This window comes from Jaculus jaculus, chromosome 1, assembly GCF_020740685.1.
Source record: "Jaculus jaculus isolate mJacJac1 chromosome 1, mJacJac1.mat.Y.cur, whole genome shotgun sequence".
Classification (NCBI taxonomy): domain Eukaryota; kingdom Metazoa; phylum Chordata; class Mammalia; order Rodentia; family Dipodidae; genus Jaculus; species Jaculus jaculus.
This window is the reverse complement of record NC_059102.1, coordinates 116,677,484-116,697,454: the sequence shown is the minus strand read 5'-3', so window position 1 is coordinate 116,697,454 and position 19,971 is coordinate 116,677,484. Positions and strand designations below refer to the sequence as shown.

At 38.5% G+C, this 19,971-nt stretch overlaps 1 protein-coding gene across 1 annotated transcript in view; it reads right to left on the bottom strand.

Annotated features, from left to right (window-relative positions):
• Window positions 1-19,971, bottom strand: part of Tmem38b (transmembrane protein 38B) — a 48,182-nt gene that overhangs the window by 6,518 nt on the left and 21,693 nt on the right. The window contains exons 3-5 of the mRNA XM_004656982.2: window positions 7,403-7,587; window positions 5,996-6,083; window positions 4,878-4,995 (exon numbers count right to left, since the gene is read on the bottom strand). Coding sequence (XP_004657039.1) covers window positions 4,878-4,995; window positions 5,996-6,083; window positions 7,403-7,587 — 391 coding nt within the window. The remainder of the gene's footprint in view (window positions 1-4,877; window positions 4,996-5,995; window positions 6,084-7,402; window positions 7,588-19,971) is intronic.

Here is a 19,971-nt window from a genome sequence, read left to right as displayed (position 1 = left end):
ACTTTTAAAATCAAGCATGAATTCTCTGGAGTTTACTGTGAAGTAATAACAGAGGTGTGCCCAGAACTGTTTAAGGGACTAGATATGGAAGCCATTACCATACAAGTGAAAAGTAAAGGCACAAATACGAATGTGGTCATTTGCAAAAAAATGACCATTTGGAAGAGTGGGGAGTCTATGTCAACACTCAAGTCTATGCCATTATTGAGTAAGGATCGCTGTGAGTTCGAGGCCACCCTGAGACTACACAGTGAGTTCCAGGTCAGCCTGGACTAGAGTGAGACCCTACCTCAAAAAAACTAAAAATAAGAAAGAAAGAAAGAAAGAAAGAAAGAAAGGAGGGAGGGAGGGAGGGAGGGAGGGAGGGAGGGAGGGAGGGAGGGAGGGAGGAAGGAAGGAAGGAAGGAAGGAAGGAAGGAAGGAAGGAAGGAAGGAAGGAAGGAAGGAAGGTAGGGAGGGAGGGAGGGAGGAAAGGGCTTTCTTCAGGACATGGTGGCACATGCCTTTAATCCCAGCACTTGGGAGGCAAAGGCAGGAGGATGACCATGAGTTCCAGGTCACCCTGAGAGAGTACATAGTGAATTTCAGGTCAGCCTGGGCTAGAGTGACACAAAAAATGCTTTCTTACTCCATTAGAATAAATAGTTACAATGAGATGTACCAGTATAATTTTCTGGGTTAGAGCTTAGCTTGATAAATTGCTGATAAAAGAGTTTTTAAAATTCTGATTTTAAAAACAACAGTCTACTGAAAAGCAGCAATGCCTTTTTACAAAATCCAAAAGAGAAGACTATCAAGATTTAAAGTAATGAGAACATGAACTAATAAGTATTTTTCAAAGTAGAGTGTTTTAATAGAAGCTCCACTACCTAGAGTCTCATCACTCAGCTGAGGAGTATTGCTGGTTAGAAATTACTGCTCAAGGACAGACTTCTGTGAATGTAGCTTCTTGGCAATCCTAGATTTAGCAAAGTGACAGCAATATAACTGTGACAAAGGGAATGAACACTTAATTTAGCAAGGTGACAGAAATATATCTGTGCAAAGAGAATAAACCCTTGTTTCTTTACAAATAACTTATAAAACTGTTTATTTACTTAGTAAACTTTCAAAAGAAAAGATATTTTACTTAAAGTAAATAATTTTTGGCTTCATGGTCTCTTGCTTAAAAAGAAAGAGAAGAAGTCCTAAAGGTAACAGTATTCTCAATATATCCTAAAGTATAGGTAAACTGAGGTAAAGCAATTACTTACAGTTCTGTCACATGCTCTACCTAACACCTGACATTACATTATTTCAAACTGCCAAAAAGAATGTGACACATGATGTAATTTCTTTTGGAGCACAAATGACACTTATAAACCCTCTTAGTGCTTAGCTTTAAAAGTTCGATGAATGAATGAAACATGTCACTCACATGATTAACTCAAAGACTGCAACATATCTATGAGCAAAATCCAAAGATAAGTCGTCATCTTCTCCACCCAAAACAAACTCCTTGCCACTTCTACTTTCTCAAACCAAATCATCCTTCACAGTATATTTCAATCACCTATCCCATTAAACTTTGTCTTTTTTGCCCATGAAGGTTGCCTTGCTCTACAGTGCACTTTCAATGACATGTGGCATAACATGTTTTCTGATTTCTGGTGTACATTCTGAGATGAATGAATACATTAGAATTAAATACAGAAACATCTGTGAATGAACATTTTAACCATTTACTCAATCAGTCAACAAATGAATGTCACCTGATTATATGTGCTAAGGTGCAGTGAGGAAAACAGCAAATTTAGTCCCTATTCTCACAAAGTTTAAAAACAGACTCTTGTACTGGAGAGATTGGTTAGTGGTTAAGGCATTTGCTTGTGAAGCCTAAAGACTCATGTTCGACTCCAGATCCCACATTAGCCAGCCACACAAAGGTGAAGCAAGTGCAAGGTTGCACATGCGCACTAGGTGGCACAAGAACCTGGAGTTTGAATGCAGTGGCTAAGGGCCTACAGTGCCAATTCTCTAATTCACTCTCTCTCTGTCTATCTCTCTCTCTCTTTCTCTCTCAAATAAATAAATAAAATAAAAAAATAAAAACAGACTCTCAAATTACTTTTTAGACAACATCTCAAAGACAGGGACTGGATCTGACTGACTATTTAAATGACATTCTGTCTCCCAAAGGGCTTAAGAACTGCCCTTATTTTTATATTTAACAAGTCATTATCTAAGCACACCTTTCAACAGTATTCAACACAATGACCAGACCAACCTTCTCATAGGCTAGCTCCTTATTTTCCTCTTATTTCATCCACTCCTTTCCAGCTTCTCATTCTATACCTTCTTTCTCTAACTATTAGAGAACTTCATGGCTCTGTCTGCATCATTGCTGCAAAGCCAAAGGACCCAGGTTCGATTCTCAGGGACCAACATGAGCCAGATGCACAAAGTAGCCACAAGCATCTGCAGTAAATTTGCAGTGGCTAGAGGCTCTGGTGTACTCATTCTCTCCCTTCCTCCTCCCCACCCCAACCCCACCTCTCCCCCCCTTCTCTCTCTCTTGCAAATAAATTAAAAAAAAAATTAATGATGGCATTGAAACAAAAGAGAGACTAATTGGAAAGAAGAAGGGATTCAGTGGAAGGGGAAATTAGAAAGGGGAAACGGGGAGTATTGGGAGGGAATTATGATCATGGCATATTGCCTGTATTTATAGAAATTGTCAATAAAAAAATAACTTTTTAAAAAGAACCATTTCCAGATGGAAAGTGGCACACAATTTTAACCCCAGCACTGGCTGTGGTAGGAGGATTGCCATAAGTGTGAGGCCAGCCTAGGGCTACAAAAGTGAGTTTTAGGTTAGCCTGGGCTATACTGCAACTCTACCTAAAAAGGGCGGGGGCAAGCACTTGGGAGGCAGAAGTAGGAGGATCACCATGAGTTCAAGGCCACCCTGAGACTACACAGTGGATTCCAGGTCAGCCTGAGCTAAATGAGACCCTACCTTAGGAAAAAAAAAAAAAATTAAAAAGCGTAACTGCCAAATTGATTTAAAGCAATTCCTGTCAATACAAGAGCTGGCTTCTTAGCAGAAACTGTCCAGGTGATATTAAACATCAATGGCAATTCATTGATGAATAATCAGCCCATTCTAAAACAGAAAAGACTCCAGAGAATTCATGATTGATTTCAAAACTAAGTACGTAAAAAGCTACAATTGTAAATACGTGTGTGTGTGTGTATACACATACATACATACACATATATATGGAATAAAATAAGAATGTAGAAATACATATTCGAATTTATATTAACTCATTTTTTATAAGATTTCAAAGACCATTTAATGTGTGAAAAACTACTCTTCAATAAATAATGCTGGTACTAGATATCCACAAGTAAAAGAATAAAGTTGTCTCCTTTCTCACTCTATACACTAAAAGTAACTCAAGTTACAAAACTAAATAAAAGAGCTAAAGTGGGGCTGGAGAGATGGCTTAGCAATTAATGTGCTTGCCTGCAAAGCCTAAGGACCCAGGTTCAATTCCCAGGAATCCACATAAGCCATATGCACATGGTGGCACATGTGTCTGGAGTTCATCTGCAGTGGCTAGAAGCCCTGGTGTGCCTATTCTCTCTATATCTATCTAATAAATAAATAAAATAGATATTTAAATATCTATATCTATATCTATATCTATATATATATATATATATCTCCTTTGCTAGATTGATAAAACATTATTTATAGGTGCATGCATGTATGGGTACACATGCCACAAAGCACATATGAAAGTCAAAGGACACCTTCGAGGTGTCTGTGTTCCACCTTTGTTACAGTTTCCTGCTGTTGCAAATGAACTGACTGTAAAAGGGCATTGGCTGGTACATGGGCTTCAAATTCTTTTGTAGGCACCATTTTGTATCTAACTTTATATGGATGCTGGCTTTGCAAATAAGTACCTTTAACCACTGAGCCATCTCCCCAGCCCAAAACTTTGAGGGAAAAAAAAAAACTAAACAGAGAATCCTCATGATCTTGGATTTGACAATGGTTTCTTGGAAATGACACAGGAAACACAAAACAAAGAAAAAAACAATAGGCAAGTTGGACTTCAGGATTTTAAAAGTTAGGTTAAGTATGACAATGCACACTTTTAATCCTGCATTCTGGAGATGGAGCTATTCAGGCCATCCAAAGATACACAGCATCTTCAAGACCAGCCTTAGCTAAATAAGACCCTGTCTCAACAAAAACAAAAACAAACAGTTTGTATGTTTAAAGGCACTATCAAATGAAAACTAAAAATTGGGATAAAATATCCACAAATAATAAAGCAGACAAAATATCTATATGATATTAACTTTCTATCACTATCACTGTAACAAAAGACCACAAATAATCTAATTATTTACAAGAAAATAGGACTTATTTGGCTCAAGTTAAAAGCCTGCCAGTCCATGGTCCTTGGTCCTGCTGCCTCTGTGCCTGTGGAGAGGCGGGACATCATAGCAGAAGCACATGGCAGGAGAGATCTGTTTACTTCATGGTGGTTAGGGAGCAAAAACAGAAAGGAAGAAGCCTGGGACCCAATATACCCCTCAAGGACATGCTTCCAGTGACCTAAATTCCTTCTACTAGGCCCAACCTCAGTATTACCACTTCTAAATATCACCACAGGCTGATGCTGTCAACATATGGCATTGGGGCACATATACAATCAATCATAATAGTTCAGTATCTTGCAATTAAAAGAAAAAGGAGGAGGGGAGGGGAAGGAAAAGGAGGGGAGAGAAAGGGAGGGGAGAGGAAGGGAGGAGAGGAGAGGGGAAGGGAAGTGCTGGATTTGTACTACTGATTGGTAGTTACTTAGAACTCTTACCTTTATAGTCACGAGAAAGATGGTGTAAAGGAACATAAGATTATGTTTTGATATTCCTAAGTGATCAGTGTGCTGGAAAGTGAACATAACTGACCCTAGTAGGGTTATCTTGGCAGTGCTGCAAACCAAGTAAAATTTTAAATCAGTAAGTAATGCATATGCTCTATCTACCACATTTTCATTTTCCACTCATCCCAATCATCAGGTCTTATTTTCTTTCTTTTAGCAATAGACCCTCAATTGAACCTTTCCTCCAGGACTTTACTATAAGCATCAAGAAGCCAGGCTGGGCCAGGCATAGCAGTAATATGCCAATATGCCCAGCTAGTCAGGAAGATTAGGAAGGACAGTAGTAAATTAAAGGCCAGCCTAGTCAATATAACAATACTTTTTCTCAAGAAGGGAAAGAGGACAGGAGGGAGGGAAGAAGGAAGAGAAGAATGTGAGGGAGAAAGAAAGAAACCATGCAGTATCTGCAATATATTTCCTGGAAATCTCATGCACAAATAGCCACATTTAGTGTTTACAATTTATGCTTTCTACACAACTGTAGCAAACAACTTGGCTCAATTTCTACCAGTATATAACAAGGATTACGTTTCCTCCAATTTGCAACATGTTCCTCCCTTCTTCCTAAGACCCTCCCCAATATCTTTAATGATTACTCACCAACATTCTATTATTCTATGACTGCTGACATTATTTTAAACAATTCACAAAGCTTTATGATAATATTCTTTTATTTCTTACCATTGTCACTTTACTACCAGAACCAGGTATAATCTGAAATGTGGGTTATATTATAACCATTCATGAAAGTGCCAAATGCCTATAATTGATTCATTTCCTTTTAAAGAAGCCAGTAGATCTCATTTTATAAATACATATTCTCCCCATAATCTTAGGACAATCTGGGGTTTTCATTGATTGTTTTAAGGGAAGAAATTAACAGAAAGCAGAATTGATATTTATTTAAAAACTCCACCTGAGCATAAAATCTTGGAAAGAATGGGTTGATTTTCTTCACATGGTCATTACCATTTTTTTTTCCATCTATGTTTCAGTCACATGTAAGGTTCCCAACTGTTTCCAGATCTTAGTAGTATATACCAACTTACTGGGACATCTTTAGCCACTCATCACCTTTGGGTTTCCAATCTCCTTTTACCAACTGCTCAAAAGTTGTGATAATGGAACCACCTGCACCTAAAAATATGATAATAAAACAAGAATATTTAACCAATTTTCTTACAAAACTGGCAGACAAAATCAAATTGCACCTTCTGATTTAAAATCCATGAGGATTGCCAAAATATATTTCTAAGAGAAAGAAAAAGGTTTCTTTATATATTAGAGCCCTGAGACAGTGGTACTTCCCTCTCACCTAGATGGCAACAACTTTGCTTTACTGTGATTAAGATTAAAGTTGGCTGGGCTGAAGAGATGCTTAGCAGTCAAGGTGCTTGTCTGTGAAGCCTAAGGACCCAGGTTCAATTCTCCAGAACTCACATAAGCCAGGTGCATATGGTGGTGCATGTGTCTGGAGTTCATTTCCAGTGGCTAGAAGCCCTGGCGTGCCCATTCTATCTCCCTCTCCCTCCCCACCTATTAAAACTTTTTTTAAATAAATAAATTAAGCCAGGCATGGTGGCACACACCTTTAATCTCAGCACTCAGGAGGCAGAGGTAGGAGGATCGCCATGACTTCAAGGCCACTCTGAGACTAGAGTGAATTCCAGGTCAGCCTGAGCTAGAGTGAGACCCTACATCAAAAAAAAATTTTTTTTTAATTAAAATTAGGGCCTCAAGCACAGAGCCATGTGCAGAGGTTTGCTTCAGACCACAAATATAAAATCCTCTGTCTACATTCCTTCCCTTATATGGCTGGTTTTAGGAACAGTACACTATAACAGAAGTTAAAGGACTCTTTTTAATTCCTACATTTAAAAAAGCAATTAGTATATTGTGAATATGAACCCATATTCAATCATATTTACTATTTCCAATAACCTAAATAAGAATAAAATATAAAATACAAAGCAGTATTTTCTATTTGTCTTCAGACAGGGTCTTACTAGACTGGCATATTATTCTGTGTAACCTAAGCTGGCTTTGAACTTGTGATCTTTCCACTCCAGCCTCCCACATGCTCAGACTATAGCTGTGTACTGCCATGCCCAGTCACAGCAATGTTTATAATTTACATGAATCACATAATTATGCATAATTATGCAAGCTTGTCATTTATTATGAATAAATTTACTATGAATCCCTCTGTTTCAGGAGTACCTAATAAAACTATTCATAACATTTTTATATTTTAAGTCAGTCAGGCTCAAAATAATGGCTGATGATTAGCACTAATGAAAAGTACATTTGAGTTACCTAACAAAAATAAGGTTTCTACCTCCCAAAAAGACTGTTATTAAAGTATGTGATCCCTATCATATTAACCAGAGAGTTATTTACTAGTTATGGCACATCAATAAGAACTAATACTTATGAACACATATGGTTAATATTACCTCGGGCCCAGCCAATAGCTATCATCACTAACCAGCCATTTTTGTAATAGCTATTAGCATGTGTGACTCCTCCTACTATTTTCCAAGTTCTGGTCACTTCCTTCATTCCTGCGGCCAGGAGTTGAACTGGCAGGTATGAATAGCCCTGGGAAACTAGGTCACATGGGCAAAAAAATATAATATACCTGAAATTAAAATTCAAACATTTTAATACATGAATAGAATCATAAAAAATAGAAATAAAAAGTTAATTCATCACTTCTAACAACATGGTATAAAACAACTAATGGAATTATACATATAAACTTGGAATGTAAATTCAAAACCCCACAAGCTTGAGCACAAGGTTATTTTTTTTCAATCACAGGAAGCATACATCATCTGTCAATGTCATGGCCAGAGGGGATGTGAACTCCCTGCCCATGCATGGAGCTTGACTCAGGTCCTGATTTTCACCTATATTGTTTCAGAATCTTGGGGCAGAACACAGCAACAGAGTATAGCAAATGTATAATCAGTTCCAAGCACAGGGACTCCTCTAACTATACAATGTTTTTGTTCTCTGGGAAAAGAAATTAGACAAAAGCCTTTGGTAACTAATCAGGGGCTGCAATTCAACGCCTGCTGACACCTTCACCTGTGCCTCTGTGAAATCTATACAATGATGACAGGCCACAAGGAAACAGGCTTATGTTAAAGAAAAACATTTTAATATAGCTGAAAGAATATGAAGCTAGTGCTTTAATTTGGTTGGATTAGCCCAGGTTAAGCCAATTAAGTTGTTATGTGTTTAAGAATAATTTATCCATTCTTGGTGAATTTGTTTCTAAAACTTCATTGGTTTTAAAGCATCACCTCAAATACCGTAAGTAGTATTTACTGGAAAATATACTCTCTTTTTCTCTTCATTCTTTCTTTTTTTTTTCGAGGTAGGGTCTCACTTTGGTTCAGGCTGACTTAGAATTAACTCTGTCATTCTCTTCATTCTTAACAGACAATTTCATGCTTAAAAGCAGAAAATATATTCTTTCTAATGAGGTAATATGGAGCACGTGGTATGAATAAATCCTGTCTCTTTTAAACACATGTTAATTTTGTAACCCATGATTCATCGGGGCAGAAATCTCAACTATATTTACAGAATATGAAATATTTGCCAAAATATTACTTCTGAAATCTAATCCAAGATGCAATGATTTAATCAGCCTGCCATATAACTTCGCTTTCATCTTTACTTACTAATTCCTTCTCATCTTTAAAGTCCCACTCAAGTACTATCATATCCATTGACTATGGAGCTTTCATTTATTTAATCTACTCAACTCAGATGAGTGGTGATTCTGTACAACTAAAACAATTAGTTCCTGTGGTGGTTTGATTCAGGTGCCCCCCATAAACTAATATATTCTGACTGCTTGATTCCCCAGCTGAAGGCAATTTGAGAGATAGAACCTTGCTGGAGGTGTGTTGTTGGACGGGCTTATGGGTGTTATAACCAAATTCCCCTTGCTAGTGTTTAGCACATTCTCCTGATGCTGTTTTCTACCTGATGTTGGTCAGAGTGATGCCTAGCTTCTGCTCATGCCACATTTTCCTCTGCCATCACGTAGCTTCCCCTTGAGTCTATAAGCCAAACTAAACCTTTTCCTCCCAAAAGCTGTTATGGTTGGTGCTTTGTGGCAGCAACGTGAAGCAAACTGCAACAAGTCCTATGCTTCACAATAGTTCATCCATTTTCTTTGTAACCTAAAATAAAGGCTATAGTTCTTATACACTAGTCTTTAGATGTCAGGACTTATTCATTAAACCCTAATCTACAATTCAGCATGATGAAAAATACTTCTGAATTATCATTCATTATTAATCTGGAGGCAAAATACAAAATATATCAAAGAATTAGTTGATAATTAAAGCATTTAAGAGGGAAAATACATTATCTGAGAATAGTAGGTTTTTAAAATGGCTTATGATTTTAAAAATTTACATGATGGGGGAGGGAGGATATTACCATGTGATATTTTTTATAATCATGGAAAATGATAATAGAAATTGAGGAAAAAAATAATAAAAATAAAAATAAATTTACATGATTATATAATATTTTGAAAATCTTTTTCTCTTTTTAAACATAGAACTAACTTCCAGGAATTAGATAATGGAAGACAAAAAGGAATGTATGTGGGCTGGAGAGATGGCTTAGCGGTTAAGCGCTTGCCTGTGAAGCCTAAGGACCCCGGTTCGAGGCTCGGTTCCCCAGGTCCCACGTTAGCCAGATGCACAAGGTGGCGCACGCGTCTGGAGTTCGTTTGCAGAGGCTGGAAGCCCTGGTGCGCCCATTCGCTCTCTCTCCCTCTATCTGTCTTTCTCTCTGTGTCTGTCGCTCTCAAATAAATAAATAAATAATTTAAAAAAAAAAAGGAATGTATGTATACCTAAAATAATAAATTTTATGTATGTTCTTAATAAAATAAAAATATTTTGCTATTTAGTGTAGATTAGATTATGAACAGATGATCTGTTTTCATTTTAGCAGTAATTAACTTTCAAAAGTAAAATATTCAAACAACAAAAGCAGTAACTGCAAATGACTTCATTTTCATTTCCTAATCCGATTTTAATGTGAGTTGTAATCTTACATTTTTTTCATTAAATTTAAATTTTAAAGGAAAGATGGAAGTAGAATTTACATTAATACTAGGAATGAGCAAAGAGAGCTTCCCAGAATTAGTCACTGAGGACTCCATTTTCACTACAACAACACTACTTCTGCTTTTACCACTTAACAATTTGGACTGTGTGTATGTACGGGGGTGTGTGTGTGTAGAGAGAGACACACAAAAAGGACTGGCAGAACACGTGAGTTGGAGACCAGCCTGACACTACACAATGAATCCAGGTCAGTCTGGGGTAGAGAAAGTCCCTACCTCAAAGAACCAAAAACTATTTACAAAATATGTATTTTTAAAACTAATTTTAAAAATAAAAATTCTATGAAAGTGTATGCTGTCTTCTAAGCAATACCTATATTGACGTATAGGTTGTCATATAAGGCATTGTCTCTTTCTGCCAGTAGATGGTGCTAATTTCCAGATGTGGACACTATGAGGCAGTTACACTAAAGATGACCTTACTTGAAGACGAAGAACATACGGAAAACCATGTTAAGTCTCAAAATCAAAGAAGCAAAGATAAATTTTTTATTCAAAATAGTGAAACCTTAAAAATAAGAACAGTAAAATATACTGTTCTTTAAGCCAGCATTATTTTATATATTTAAGATTCAATGAGGATAATGTGTGTTCCTTTTGGCAGAGTTCAAAGCAATTTAAATCTGGACTCCAGCTACTCAGTATCTAACACCTTGGGTAATTTTTAATCTCTACAAGTCTCACATACATGATCTATTAAGGATAAAATAGTATTTACCTCAGAGTTCATATAAGATTTAAGTGAGATAATTATGAAAATGAAGCACTCACAAAAATGACTGGAACATAACAAATGCTAACCAAATACTTGTTATTATTACTGCTTTATAAGGCAATTACAACTAGAACCAATAAAAATGTTCAATCAACAGAAAAATAGATATTAATAAACTGGGTTAAACAGTAATGAAAAGGAATGTACTGTAGCTACGTACAAAATAAAATACATAGATGAATCTCAGCAACAAAATGTTGAATGGAAAATTCCCAGAAAACTACAGACATATGATACTGCCTTCTGATATACAGGCTGGGGATGTACTTGGTGCTATCATATAGGCTTAGTACACATGAAGTCCACAGGCTCAATCCATAACATCACTAAAAAATAAAGACTAAAGAAAGCAATGAGACTAACATTCTATTGTTCATTCATATATGTGATGCATATTTTTCAAAAAAGTGGGAAAAGTAGGGCTGGGAAGATGGCTAAGCAGTTAAGACTCATGGCCATAAAGCCAAAGAACCTAGGTTCAAATCCCCAGTACCCACATAAGCCAGATGCACAAGGTGGCACATGTGTATGAGTTTGTTTGCAGTGGCTAGAGGACCTGGCGTGCCCATTCTCTCTGTCTCTCTTTCTTCCCCCTCCCCCTCTCTCTGAAATACAATTGTTTTTAAGTTTTTGGGCCCCTCAGGAGTAAGGTGTAGGCCCAGTGCCTTCCATGGGGGAGCACTACATGGGAATAGTCCCTTCTCCCCTTCTGCCTTGCTGCACTGCAGCACCAGTAAAGGTCTTCACTGTCATTCTCAAAGAAAAGAAAAGAAAGAAAAAAGGTCACAGCTGAAGAGATGACTTAGTGGTTAAGGCAACTGCCTGTGAAGTCAAAGGACCCAGGTTGGATTCCCCTGTACCCACATAGGCCAGATACACAAGGGGGTCCATGCGTTTTCATTTGCAGAAGCTGGAGGCCCTGGCAAGCCCATTTTCCCTCTGTCTCCTTTTTCCCTCCCTCCCTCTCTCTCATTGCAAATAAAATAAAAAATAAAAAGTAGTAAATATAAACCTTATGACAGATTATCTCAGGGAAATCAAGGGATGAATAAAGGGGCTGAAAGGATGGCTTAGTGGTTAAATCATTTGCCTGAAAAGCCAAAGGACCCAGGTTCAATTCCCCAGAAGCCACATAGCCAGAAGCACACAGTGGCACATTGTATGGAGTTCTGTAGCAGCAGCTGGAGGCCCTGGCATGCCCCTTCTCTCTATCTGCTACCCCCACCCCCTGTAAATAAATAAATACAATTTTTGAAAAGAGGGAGGAATAAGGAAGAAGAATAAGAGTGTTAAAGGTATGTGTCTTACTGGCAAAGGTTAGCTCTTGCAATGCAGTAAGAACTGGTTTGGCATTATATAAGAGAATTTAAGAATTACTTTCCCAAGTTGGAGAGATGGCTCAGAAGTTAAAGGTGCTTGCTTGTAAGCCTGATGGCCTAGGTTCAATTCCTCAGTGCCCATATATGGCCAAATGCACAAAGATAGTTCATGCCTCTGCCATTTGTTTGCAATGGCAAGAGGCCCTGGTGCATCCCTCAACCCCTACTTTCAAATAAATAAATAAATAAATGTTTAATATTTATTTATTTATTTATTTATTTATTTATTTATTTATTTATCTGAGAGCAAGGAAGAGAAAAAGAGGCAGACAGAGAAAAAAATGGATGTGCCAGGGCCTTTAGCCACTGCAAATTAACTCCAGATGCATGTGCCACCTTGTCCATCTGGCTTACGTGGATCCTGAGGAAATCAAACCTGGGTCCCCTGGCTTTGCAGACAAGAGCCTTAAACACTAAGCCATCTCTCCAGCCCTAAATAAATGTTTTTTAAAAAGAATTACTTTCCCTATACCTCCATGTACTCCTAAGCATATGCCAAGAGAAAAATCTTGCTTATGTACATCATTAAATATATATAAATTTTCATAGAAATACTGTTTGTAACATGAAAAACTAGAAACAACTCTTGAGAAACACTCTCAAGAGTAATGAATAAATTATGACATTAATTCTATTACAGTATACAGAAGTAAAATAATAACAAATCAACACACACAAGAGCGAATCTCTGGGGCTGGAGAGATGGTTCAGTGGTTAAGGTGATTGCCTGTAAAGCCTAATGACCCAGGTTTGATTCCCCAGTACACATGTAAAGCCAGATGCACAAAGTGGTGCATGCCTCTGGAGTTCATTTACAGAGGAAGAAATGGCCCTGGTGCACTTATTCTATCTGTACCTCTTCTCTCTACCCCTCTCTGCTTGCAAATAAATAAATGAAATATTTTTTAAAGAAAGAATAAATCTTAAGAACCAAAGCTGCACAAACATTAGCAAGTCACAGAAAAACATATGATTCCATTTGAAACCTCAAAAACTGGGGCTGGAGAGATGTCTTAGTGGTTAAGCACTTGCCTGTGAAGCCTAAGGACCCTGGTTCGAGGCCCGATTCCCCAGGACCCACGTTAGCCAGATGCACAAGGGGGCGCACGTATCTGGAGTTTGCAGTGGCTGGAGGCCCTGGCGTGACCATTTTTTCTCTCTCTTTCTCTCTCTCTCTCAAATAAATAAATAAAAATGAACAAAACAAAGTTAAGACAATGATTACCTGCAATGCAGAAAAACAAAGGGGACAGGAAGGAGCAAATAGGCAGGGGACTGAATCTCATGGAAAGGGCTCTGAGAAGATGATAGTGACTGCACACAACCTCTATTCAAATTCTCACATAAAAACACAGATCAACTAGACAGAAAAACTAAAACCTCATGTGCAATTATGTAACCAAGTAAGACAAACCACCAATATCCACAGAGTCCAGCATTGTTTAGCAGGAAAAAAGAAAACAACGTAGGTTAAGAACAAAGCCATGCTAAAAGAAGCTAGCAAGTACTTACAGAAAAGTAGATTCAGCAAAATATAGAAAGTAAAGGCCTTTAGTAAGAAGGTCTGAAAGTACACTTTTGATCCTGTAAGTTTTCAGAGCTGACCCATTAGGGCTTTCTTCTAGAATAAGCCCCACAATGAAAATAAATGCTAGAGTAAAATCAAAACTGGGCAGGAAGGAACAGTAGAACAAAGGGAAGGTGCAGACCAACTGGGGGAGAAGAAACCCAGGAAACATTAGATGGGATGCTGTCATCTTTTGAACATCATGTTAAAAGCAAACAGGAGTTCATGGAAGTCAGAGAATTGTTCCTGAATTCTACCTTATTCTGAAAGTTCTAGAAACCAATTTCATATTAATGAACAATAGACATGCTTGATTCCCTGGGACCCACATAAGCCAGATGCACAAGGGGGCGCATTCATCTGGAGTTTGTTTGCAGTGGCTGGGTACCCTGATGCACCCATTCATCCCCCCCCCCCCGTCTGTCGCTCTAAATAAATAAAAATAAACAAAAATAGATTTTTTAAAAAAGCAGAGTGAAACCCCTTAGACAATAAAAGCACCTGGAAAATATGCTCCAAAACAGATCAAAGACAAAGCCCACTATTTCAAAACTAGTTAAATTAAGAAAGTGACTGTTGGGCTGGACAGTTGACTTAGTGATTAAGACACTTGCTGGCAAAGCCAAAGGATTCAGGTTCACTTCCCTGGTACCCACATAAAGCCGGATGCACAAGGTGGCACATGCATCTGGAGTTCATTTGCAGTGGCTAGAGGCCCTGGCATGCCTATGTTCGTGTTCTCTCTCTCCCTTCCCCCCCCCCCCGTCTCTCTCTGCCTCTCTCAAATAAATAAATTAATTAATTAATTAATTTTAAAGTGACTGTGATAATTACCTTCTCATTGCTAGGACAAACACCTGACTCAAAACAGCTTATAGGAGAAAATGATGTATTTCAAGCTTGCAGAAGCTTTATCCTGACAGAGGAAGCTGGCTAATTTCATCAGACATCTGTAACAGAGCAGCGCAGCCAGCACCAGCAAGCATGAGCTGACTCTGAACACACAGGGCTGGACTCCACCCCAAGGTCCACTCCTGCTGACATACTTCATCCAGGAGCCTATGGGGGTGTTGCATTTAAAACCACCACAGTGATATAATAGGCATTAGAATTAAAAAATCAGAAAGTGAAGCCACAATGCTCAGGAAAGAAACAGAAGTAAAGGAAAAATAAAAGTTCAGAAATGAAGACTAGGCCCAGCCTGGAGGTACAGGCCTGTAACCCCAGCTTCTCAGGAGGCTAAGGCAAGAAGATCACAAGGCTTGTATGGGATACAGAACACATTCAAACCCAGCCTGGAAAACTCATCAATACCCTGTCTCAAAATAAAAACTAAAATAGCCTGGCCTGGGGACACAGCTCTGTGCTGGAGCACTAGCACTACAAGTAAGGAAGACCAAGTCAGAAAGCACAAAAAGAACAATGGACAGTACCTCCAAGAAAAGAGGTAAAAAAATTGGAAAATATTTAAATTTTAAAAAGATAGATACAGGGCTGCAGAGATGGCTTAGCAGTTGTTTGCCTGCAAAACCTAAGAACCCAGGTTCTTTTCAATTCCCCAGAACCCAGAAGCCAGATGCACAAGGTGGCATGTGTCTGGAGTTCATTTGCAGTGGCTGGCGGCCCTGGTGTGCCCATTCTCTCTATCTGCCTCCCCCCCCCCATAATAAAATAAAAAGATAGATACAAATGATTCATAGAAGAAAGGCAGAGAGAGCCTGGTGCAGTGGTACAGGTCAGTAATCCCTATACTCGGGAGGTCATGGCAGAGAGATTGTAAGTTCAAGGAAAAAGAGCCAACATGCCAGCAACAGAAATTCCTAAAGTAAGCAAAAACCAAGGAAGCTACAAGTAAACAACTTTCTTAACTAAAAAACATCTATAGGTACTTTAAAAATCATGCACCTGCAGGGCGTGTCGGCATATGCCTTCAAATCTCAGCACTCAGGAGGCAAAGGTAGGACACCATGAGTTTGAGGCCACCCTGGGCTAGAGCAAAATACTACCTCAAAAAAAAAAAAAAATCATGCACCTAAGAATATTGACCATGAATGCCCAACGAAGAGATACTTTATTTAAATTATTAAGATTTCAATGAAAAATAGCTGGGGAACCTAGGGGGAAAGGTATATGACTTACAAAGAAAGAAATATTAAAATAAACTTTTTCACAACAGTGCTTTAAGTCAGAAGAAAATGGAGTAATCAATTTAAAATACTCAAGGGTAGAACATATGAACCAATGATTTCATTTCCAGCAGAACTGGTTCTCAAGTAGAAAAGACACATGTAGATAAATCATTATGTAGGAACTCAGAAACTGTTCTGATGAATTTACTAGAGAACAAGCTTCAGACAACTAAAATTAGAGACACACAGATATAAGGTGGTAAGTATAAAGTAAGCAGAAAATATGACTGAAAGACGACGAGCTGGGAAGCATATGGCATAAAACCGTGTCAGTGTAGCACAGCACACTTACTTTAAAGGAGAAGAAGAGCACAATGTGCATAAGAAAAGGAACATATTTTTAGTCATACTGGTGACAGTACTGTTAGTCTAATAGTGAATGCATAGTACAGAATAAAATTAATTAGCAATGTTAGAATATTTGAATCTTATCACATTCTTTAACCATAAAACTACAATTTTTAGTATGGATATATATTGTAAGTATTAAATATGTAACAGAGACAAAGTATCTATAAACTCTCAACTCTTGAATTTGAGTGAGAATTATAAATATGAACTCAAGAATCACTTACTCTTCATTCTTTTTTTTTTTTTTTTTTAACCTCTGTTCATGGAAATGGCCTACCAGCAAGATAAACTCAGTGACAAAGTTCACAGTGTGGCTCTGCAGTGCCAGTCTCACAAGAAGAAACCATAGCTTCACAGAAAGGTGACTCTAGAATGTCCTTTAACTTCAAAAGGCAAAAGAAGCGAACCCAATGTCTCAAGACCTAGTGAAGAGGTTCCCACTAGCCAAAGATGAGACAATTTAAGCCTCAAATGGTTAAAAAAAAAAAAAAAACACTGAAATTCATTGGAACTCTCAATATATACTTTAATTCATGAATTCATCTTTTTAACTGAACTTTTTCTTTTTTTTAAGTTTTTCAAGGTAGGATCTCACTCTAGCCCAGACTGAAATGGAATTCGCTATTAAGTCTCAGAGTGGCCATGCCCAGCTTCTTTTTTCTTTTCAAGATGACCGAAACAGATGGGTGTGCTGGCACACCAGCACAGGAGGTAGCGGTAGAGGGGAAAAAAAAAAATCAAACAATAAGGTTGGAGAACGCTCAGTCGTTAACAGTGCTTAAAAGCCTGATAGTCTGGGTTCAGTTCTGCAGTACTCACATATAGCCAGATTCACAAAGTAGCAAATGTGTCTGGAGTGCATTTGCAGTAGGGTAAGATGTCCTGGCACACCCATACTCATTCTCTTTCTCTCTATCTACTACTTTTTCTCTCTCTTAAATAAATTTTTTAAATATTTCATTCCTTTATTTGAGAGAGGGAGAGAGAAGCAAATAGAATGGGCCTCTAGCCACTGCAAACTAACTCCAGATGCATGAAAATCAAATGATAATATGTATATCAGGTAGTAATAAATCAGAGAAGAAAAATAAAGGAGGATATTGCCATAGATGATCTTCCTAATTAAAAAAAAATGAGTCTTCTGGGCAAAGAAAAATGAACAAGGCACTAGGGTAAGAACACTTCAGGAAACAAATTCAATGTGGCTAGAAAGGAGTGAGCAGGAGCAGACCACTAAGACATCACATCAAGAAGAAGAGTGGGAAGATTGTGTAGCATTTCACAAGTCACAGTAAGAGCTCAAGACTCTGTTCTTAAGAAACTGTCACAAGTGACATGCTATAACTTATTTTTACATAATCATTTCATCTACTGCATGAAGAACAGACTCAGGATGATAATAAGAACAGCTAGACCACTTGGGAAGCTACTGAAAATTGTCCAGGCATTTTTAAAATAAATTTTATTTATTTATTTGCAAGCAGAAAGAGATAGGAGAAAGACAGAGAAAGAATGGGCAAGCCAGGGCCTCTAGCCACTGTAAATGAATTCCAGACACATGTGTCCCTTATGCATCTGGCTTACATGGGTCATGGGGAATTGAACCTGGGTCCTTTGGCTTTGCAGGCAAATACCTTAACCATAAAGCCATCTCTCCAGCCCTTATTGATACATTCTTAATTTAGTTAAGGATGATGCTGCAGTCAGGTTCACATTGTCAGCATTAATCACCTGATCAACAGCAGCTTGTGGGAAAAAGGGTTTATTTTGGCTTACAGATTCAAGGGGAAACTCCATGATGGCAGGGAAAATGGTGGCATAAGCAGAGGGTGGACATCTTCTCCTGGCCAACATCAAATAGACAACAGCAATAGGAAAGTGTACCAAACACCAGCAAGGGGACACTGGCTATAATACCCATAAGCCCACCCCCAACAATACACTGCCTCCAGAAGGCATCAATTCCCAAATCTCCATCAGCTGGAAACCTAGCATTCAGAACACCTAGTTTATGAGGGACACCTGAATCAAACCACTACATTCAGCCCCTCGACCCCATAAACTGATAACCATCCATGATGTAAAATATAATGCATCCAGTCCAACTTTAAAAGTCCCCATAGTCTTTATCAACCCTAATGATGTTCAAACATCCCCATAATGTAAGGTTTTTTAACTGAGACATAATACCAATAAACCCATAATGGCACAGAATAAACACTCACACTGCAAAGACAGCATTGGACATAGCAAAGAAATATTCAACCAACACAAGATTTAAAACAACCAGACAAACATCAAACTCTGTAGCTCCAAGTCCAACAACTCTAGTCAGTGATAAATCTCCAAGTCCAATAATTCCAACCAGCAACAAGTCTCTGAAGTTCCAATTCCAACCATTCACCCAGACTACTCATAGTCCTGGAAAACTTCATCCGTGGCCAACAGCTTTCCTTAGCACCATCTTGTGGTCCTGGCATCTCCACTGGGTCTCCACTGCAACCTACAGTTCATCCTCACAGCTCCATAGGATCTCCATGCAGGCATCAAGCAAACCTGCTTCACAGGGCCCATGGCCATTTCCAAAACACAAGTCTATGTTGCAAACTTAATGACCCTTTCTTTCCTGCATTTCCTATACTCCATAATACCAGGTGGGGTGCCAATTTGTTACTGTGGGGGGGGGGGGTTGGTGAGAATAAAGCAGACTTTGAATAACAGGACACGCTTCAGCATTCAGGCCCCTTCAAAAGATTGCATTCTTTCTGTCATTTCAATGCAGGTCAGCTGGCCCAACCTCAACTGTTGTAATCTTTCAAATGTAGCTGAATGAGCACAGTTTCACCCAAAGATCACATTTTTCTGTGCCACATCCCTCTGTTCACACAAGTCCATTGTTATGCAATGCAACCCTGCACAAATACTGAGGATATGGGCATAACAATAAGCCTCCCACACAAACTGCTTCTAGCCCAGTCCAGGCAAAGCTCTTTCTCACTCTCATAAGCTAAACCTCACAGTCCTTAGTTCTTACTTCATTCAAGTCTTTCAACTCTGACTAGAATAGTCCATTAAGCTGTACTTACAACACTGCAAGGCATCCCTTAGGCCACAATTTCAAATTCATCCACATCCTCCTACAAAGCAGTTCCAAAAGGCCAAGCCAGTCAGGCTTCAAACAGCAATGGCACAACTCTTGGTACCAACTTTTTACTGTTGCAGTCAGGTTCACATTGATAGCAGAAATCACCCAACCAAAAACAGCTTGTGAGAAAAAGGATTTATTTTGGCTTACAAACTCAAGGGGAAGCTCCATGATGACAGAGGAAAACAATAGCATGAGCAGAGGGTGGCCAACATCTGGTAGACAACAGCAACAGGACAGTGTGCCAAACACTGGCAAGGGGAAACTGGCTATAATACCCATAAGGCCTCCCCCAACAATACGCTGCCTCCAGAAGGTGTTAACTCCTAAATCCCCATCAACTGGGAACCTAGCATTCAGAACACCTAAATTTACGGGGGACACCTGAATCAAACCAACACAGATGCCTAGATTTGGACTTGCAAGAATCCAAAGCAATTCCTATAACATTTTTG